Source organism: Mustela nigripes, chromosome 14 (assembly GCF_022355385.1).
Source record: "Mustela nigripes isolate SB6536 chromosome 14, MUSNIG.SB6536, whole genome shotgun sequence".
In the NCBI taxonomy this organism is placed as follows: Eukaryota; Metazoa; Chordata; class Mammalia; order Carnivora; family Mustelidae; genus Mustela; species Mustela nigripes.
This window is the reverse complement of record NC_081570.1, coordinates 17,708,680-17,715,684: the sequence shown is the minus strand read 5'-3', so window position 1 is coordinate 17,715,684 and position 7,005 is coordinate 17,708,680. Positions and strand designations below refer to the sequence as shown.

Here is a 7,005-nt window from a genome sequence, read left to right as displayed (position 1 = left end):
GATATGGGACTCGATCCCAGGACGCTGGGATCATGACCTGAGCCGAAGGCAGCTGCTTAACCAACTGAGCCACCCAGGCGCCCGCTAATTACTGTTCTACGGACGGTGTGAGTGAACCTGCTCAACTCCAGAACTAACAGTTTTCCCTTGGGAGACACCTGTAGGTTCCAGGCAGCCATCTTGTGGTTGCAGGACCGCACACATCCATGACATTGCTCTGACCTGTACGCAAACACCAAGCCACCTCCCCTGCCCTCAAAATGCCTCTTGTATCCCCTTCTAAGAGACATAATGTTACTGTAGGTGGACAACTAGTCTGAATCAGCCCGGTACTGAGTTCGTACATTATATTAAAGGGATGAGAGAAATCAAGGAGAAGAAAAAGAAGAAATGAACAAGAACTCTAAGAGAAGGATAGGGAAGGAGTAATATAGTATTGCCACCGGTTCCTTGAAATGAGTATTCAGTGGAGAAGTGTGTCTGGTACGTTGACGGGAGGTGGGAGAAGGTCACTAACACTCACTAGGCTGTGTCCTAGAAGGATGTATAGCGGCTTAAACTGTGGTTATGTTTATTGAGTATCACATTTAAGTCTTATTAACCACACTGAAAGTAGCTATTATGACTGGTATTTTATTTATTTATTTAGATTTTTTAAAAAATCCTATTTATTTATTTGACAGACAGAGATCACAAGTAGGCAGAGAGGCAGGCAGAGAGAGAGGAAGGGAAGCAGGCTCCCTGCTGAGTAGAAAGCCCGATGCGGGGGCTCGATCCCAGGACCCTGGGATCATGACCTGAGGTGAAGGCAGAGGCTTAATCCACTGAGCCACCCAGGCGCCTCTATGATAGGTATTTTATGAGAAAACGGGCTCAGAACCTGAAGCTAAGTAACTTGCTCAAGATCACAAAGTTAGCGACTCTTGGTCTCTGGGTTGTGGGTTCGATCACCACACTGGGTGTAGAGAGGACTTAAAAAAAATCACAAAGTTCCAACACTAGAGTTGGAACCCAGGTTTGTGGGACTTTATCCTCCACTCTGATCATGCTGCCATTGGTTGGCTAGAATGCCAATCGCCGAGTGTGGTCTTTAATACAAAAGTGTCTTGGGAGGGTAAAAATAGGGAAGGTAAGAGTTTATTACCTGGTCCCAGTTTGGAAACTGCACAGAGTAAGTCATAGTTTATAACAGGCGTGGCGTCCTCCCCCTGCTTCCACCCCACAGGCGGGGAGGCGGGCGGGGAGATGAGGAACTGTTTGACGGGCTGCGGCGGCAGTAAATAGGACTTGTGCCGAGTTTCGCCGGACATCTGGACCTGCGGGCAAGGAGAGTCTCAAAATCAGCGCGTGACTGGGCTGTTTCTTCATTTTCATTGTGAGGCTAACTGTGACCTCTTTGGAGAAAATGAAAGCATTTTCCCTGGCAGCCTGCATCTCCGGGCGGCCGGAGCTGGGTCTGTGTGGCCGACCACCCAGTGCAGCGCCCGAGCCCCCGGGGGTCAGTAAACCCCAGCCCAGTGAGAACCTGAACTCGTAAGGAGATGAACAAACACTGAATGGTACTAAACCTGAATCCCAACTTTACTTACCTATTTTCTGAATTCCAGTTTTAAAACAAATTAGGTTTTACTGTCTCCCTCTCAAGCAGCTCTAACAAGAAACATCCTGACAACTTACATTTATATTTTCATTTGGAGCATGAGAAACAGACAAACCTCCTTTTTCAAATTTGAAAGCTAAGCCCAAATACTTGGTTGAAAATAAAATACCGCACTTAATAAATGAGTCAAGGTCGAATGCCTCTAGGTCATCAATTCTTTGGAGGAGAAACTGGTTTACCAGAGCGACCCAGCAGGATCCAGATAGTAAGCAGAGCGGATTGGCGGAAACCCGCAGGCTCTTCTGCAACTGCAAAGGGCCAGCCTTTCCGCGGTGCTGGGTCCCTGGTCAGCCCCAGGCTGGCAGCTGTTTTCAGTGGGGGCAACCCCAACTTCAGCGACTATTTTCTCAATTCTCCCAAAGCTGTCACATCCCAAATGCCCTTCTAGACGCACAGGAGGGAAGTCAGCTCACTAATCTTTTTTTTTTTTTTAATTCAAATTTAATTAGCCAACACATAGTACAGGATGAGTTTTTGATGTAGTGTTGAATGATGCATCCGTTGCGTGTAATACCCAGAGCTCATCAGGTCAGGTGCCCTCCTAATGCCCCTCCCCCAGTTACCCTGTCTTGAGGAGTTAGGGCTTCACCCTTACAGAACCCCACTGCAGAAAAGCTGCCAGAAAGATGGATTCCTTTAACGTTTAGCATAAGCACAACAAAGTCAGAAAGGCAAATATCCTTAATATTTATATATCCGTAAAATAAAGAAAATATGTTATATGTTTTTACATCCCTTGCTGACTGGGATTGTTTATTTCAAAGACTTCTGATATACTCATCAAGAAAATGGAGGATGGAGAGTCATTCGGGATGGAGAAAAGAGGTTGAGAGAACCGCATGGTGAGGCACCTGTGCAAAATACAGCTTCAGCTTCTTCCCGTTGAAGTCTGTTTCGTTGAGTTCTATTCGCGCTCTTGCTGCTGCTTCCGGTTTGCTGAAATTTATTCTGACTCTCCGAAAGCTCTTAAACAACTGAAATGTCACCTGGTCGTCATAGATAGTGAAAAGTGCTTCAAATCTCTCCTAAAAATTAAGGTTTAATAAATGAACAGTTTAGAAAACGAAACGTAACAAAACAGACTTAAGAAAATTCTCAGTACCTTGAGAAACACTCTTTAGGCTTGCCCATGGTAACATAATAAAGGAATCTGTCAATTAGCTTTGTTTTTGGTTTCTGCGAAGATCCTTCAACTATTTGTTGATACTGAGGTAAAAATAATTTGTTAACGTTTCTCAATTTGAATATTTTCCTACTGCTTTGCAACATTTCTCCTGTTTGACAAAATATAAAAAGATTTGTGATCAAATATGTATTCTAATGTTCAGATAACCCTTATAATTCAGAAAACATCATCTGCTTAAAAATTATATTATTTTTGCTCATTCATTTAAAAAAATACATATTAAGCAGCTGACTGCATGTCAGACATTTACATTAAGTGCTGGGCTTCCAACGTATCACAAGCTGCTTCAAAGGAAGGTGAACAGATCAAGTCTGTTTTTATTTATTATCTCTATGTATTAAAGTAATATGGACAAATACATATTAGAGATATAGTAAGGACTTTGACATGGCACTTTAGTTCTTAAAAATAAATGTGCACAGGTAAATGTATTAAATCCTAATAATTATTAACACTTCTAGGTATATTTCAGTTTCCTCGGCATCCATTTCAAAGATGGTTGGCTTTGTCACTCTTAAAAAAAAATTAGAATTGAGACTTTGTCTCCCATCCAAGTACTAACCAGGCCCGACCCTGCTTAGCTTCCGAGATCAGACGAGATCGGGCGCGTTCAGGGTGGTATGGCCGTAGACAGAATTGAGACTTTGTGAAACTGCATTTCATTTAATTCTTGGCAGATGCTAACATTTTGAATATTAAGTGAGTATAAAAATTCCCACAGGAGATGGTTAAGAAATGTCAACCCTGAGGGGCACCTGGGTGCAGTAGGCTAAGGATCCGACTCTTGACCTACCTCGGGTCATGGTTTCAGGGTCATGAGTTCAAGCCCTGTGTTATGAGTACAAGCCTACTTAAAAGGAAGGAAGGAAGGAAGGAGGAAAAGGAAGGAAAAGGAAGGAAGGGAGGCAGAAAGAAGGGAAGAGGGAGGGAAAAGGAAAGAGAAGAGAGGAAAAAAAGAAAAAAGAAAAGAAAAATATCAATACTGAAGGCAGAGGAAATGGAAAGTAGGGAAGAACGAATTAAGCATGGTTTATGTTAGTATTCTGTCATTCTGTACATTAGTTGCCCTTGCTGAGGGTAAAGGACCATGTATTTATTCCTAATTCCCACAACAATGAATTTTTTTAAAAGATTTTATTTATTTGACAGAGATCACAAGCAGGCAGAGAGGCAGGCAGAGAGAGAGAGGAGGAGGCAGGCTCCCTGCCGAGCAGAGAGCCTGAGGTGGGGCTCGATCTCAGGACCCTGAGATCATGACCTGAGTCAAAGGCAGAGGCTTAACCCACTGAGCCACCCAGGCGCCCCAACAATGAATTTTTTGTAGTCACAATAACACATGATCTCGCAAATGAAACAGCTACTTGCTAATTACATCCTACTTCCTTTCATAACATTTTTTTTTCTCACTCCAGAAATACACCTGCCTGTCACTGAACGTTAACAGGCAAGTGACAGCCATAGGTTCTATGGGTCCTTCTCTTCTGAATTCTAGTATCTGTGAATGGATTCAGCATTATAAAAAAACAAAGCCATGCAAAAGCCAATTAGTAAGCATCTTCTAAGTTTTGTCAGATCCTTCTCTTTCTTTCCCATTTTCATGGAGCACAAAATGGTTTGAGAAATGTGTGACTTCTCATTGTGAGCTACAGTAGAGCACAGACAGAATTAATGTGGAGGCAAAATGATCACTGTTTCCGTGTGAGGAAAACGTGAGCCTTTGGCTGGTAGCTCTGCCCTCCTGTGAACCCACAGGTATCAACAGGTGGACTCCTGAGGGGGTGCCCCCGACAACCAGATGTGGACACAAAAGGGGTTCGGACAACTGCAGGGAGGTCATGATCTGCCCACATGCACTGAAACTAACTGGCGAGAAACGTAATTCATTCAGAAACAAAAGTATTACTTTTCTCCTTAGAATTGTTTTAGAAATAATGCACTTTTATATGTTTCTGATTTCTTGAGTATTAAAAATGAACACCGTCCTGTTAAAGGGTGAGGCTTGCACATTTGCTTCTGACAAAAGGAAGATCCCAGAAAATCCCAATGGCCACGGGCCACTCTCTTTCTCCAGTGGTCTCTTAGTATCCCTTCAGGCAGTACATCTATAGGAATAAGACAGTTAATACTGCCTAAAAATCAATCCCTAGGGCTTTTCCTGTTATAGAAGTTTTCCACCAAATATAGATCAGAAGCTTCCTTCTATGCTGAAATCACCCATGCAATTACCAGTAAAAAACACTACAAATACCTTACATCTAAAATATGTAAAGACAACATGTAGCCGATAGCTTTCTTGGGAATTCCAGAAAAGTACTTTGCAGCTGGGTAACAAGCCAACTAAAATCATGAGGTGAGAAAAGTAGAAAAGGTTTTATGGGAAGGTTGGTTTCGGGGAGATGAGGGTTGCAGCTAGGTGTGTATTTCTCGACCTTTCTGGAAACACCACTGCCCGATCTTCTCTTCCCCATCCCAAAGCAGCGAAGGCGAGGCTTTTCTTTTCTTTTTTTTTTTTTTAATCAATTTCACTGAGGAATTAATTATGAAAATAATTTTGTTGCACCCCTTTGCCTTGGACATAAGAGCCTGAGGGGCCCACCACGTCTGCACGTTAAGAACAATTTCACTGTTGAGAAGCAGCAATGTTTCAACCCATTCAGCTGTGAAATTATCTCTGGAGTCCTACGGCAAAAGATTTTTCATGTTCTATGTCTGTCTGTAAATCTGAAATAGAAAATTCCGTCCCTCCAGCAGGTTTGTGGATGTCAGAGACAAGGCCTCCATTTCCACCTGGGGAAGGCAAGTGCCTTTGGTTCTCCTCCATATCACTGCTGACTACCAGGGAAGAAAGCTCCCAAACTCCTGGGCGTGGGAGATTTAAAACTCTGATCATTTGAGCACTTGTAATAGTTCTGGGCCCTAAATTCAGAAGTGCCAGAGGGGAGCAGAACACAGAGTAAATGTGAAAACCTTCTTCAACTGTTTGCCCATAGTATTCATGTTGCTTTCAACACCGTTCCAGATCAGAAAGAGGCATGAAACTGAATTAAAATTCAAGGAAATATGGAAGACTAACTGTTTGCTATTGACATCTAGGTTTTAGTGGTTCATATGTTTATAGATGCATACTCTGCCTTATTGGAACACAAGTTCTTAGAGGTCTCTTTTTTCCCCCAATCTATGATATCCCCTATTTACCATGTAGAAGAAAAGTAGTCAAACCAACGATAAATCGTTTTTGATGGTAACAAACTACAAACTGGGACTAGGGTGGGGGCAGAAATATTCTTAATGGGAGTGTCGACTACAGAGGCAGAGACTGTCAAAACTCACTAAGTTGCACACTTAAGACCTGTACATTTACTGCAGCCAAGTATCACCAAATGAAAAAAAAGAATACGAAGAAAAAGAGTGACACGAGGAGGGGCATGGGAGGAGGTAGCTGCTGGAGTGACCTGTGGCCAGCCGTGGAGGTGGCCCCTGGACCATCACCACTGTTGGACGCAGCCTGTCGGGGCCAGAGCCTTGCCCACCAGGGTCAGTCCCCCAACCCAGCTGGGAGCACAGCAAGCCTACTCTTTTCATCTTCACTTGGGACAACACATCCTTAGTCATCAGTAATCATCCTGGCTCTAGGAACTTCTTTTTTCTTCCATGGCCAGTTGAAAAAGATGCAGAAGTGTGACTGTGCCTTTCCAGAAGAGGTGTGCCCAACGTAGAGCCCATGTTCGGGCAGGTTGGTGGCCAATCACCAGCCTCAAAACACATAGAAAATAGGGTGCCCCTTTAGGAGAATGAGATCCACAACCACTATCACACCTAACTGTGACTTTTTTTTTTCCTAAAGATTTTATTTATTTATTTGACAGACAGAGATCACAAGTCAGCAGAGAGGCAGGCAGAGAGAGGGGAGGAAGCAGGCTCCCTGGTAAGCAGAGAGCCCGATGTGGGGCTCAATCCCAGGACCCAGGGATCATGAGCTGAGCCGAAGGCAGAGGCTTTAACCTGCTGAGCCACCCAAGTGCCCCCTAATTGTGACTTTAACAGTGAAGCTGACTGGGTGGCAGGCAGGGCCCCTCTGTCTAATGAGATCCCAGATCTTGACAGTCCCCAGGCAGCAGTGATGGCTTTTTCTCTTTAGCCTGAAGGTCGGCTGTTTATT

At 43.7% G+C, this 7,005-nt stretch overlaps 1 protein-coding gene across 1 annotated transcript in view; it reads right to left on the bottom strand.

Annotated features, from left to right (window-relative positions):
- Window positions 1-7,005, bottom strand: part of RCAN3 (RCAN family member 3) — a 32,464-nt gene that overhangs the window by 2,896 nt on the left and 22,563 nt on the right. Inside the window, exons 3-4 of the mRNA XM_059376654.1 lie at window positions 2,512-2,685; window positions 1,145-1,316 (exon numbers count right to left, since the gene is read on the bottom strand). Of these exons, the coding sequence (XP_059232637.1) occupies window positions 1,145-1,316; window positions 2,512-2,685 (346 nt within the window). The remainder of the gene's footprint in view (window positions 1-1,144; window positions 1,317-2,511; window positions 2,686-7,005) is intronic.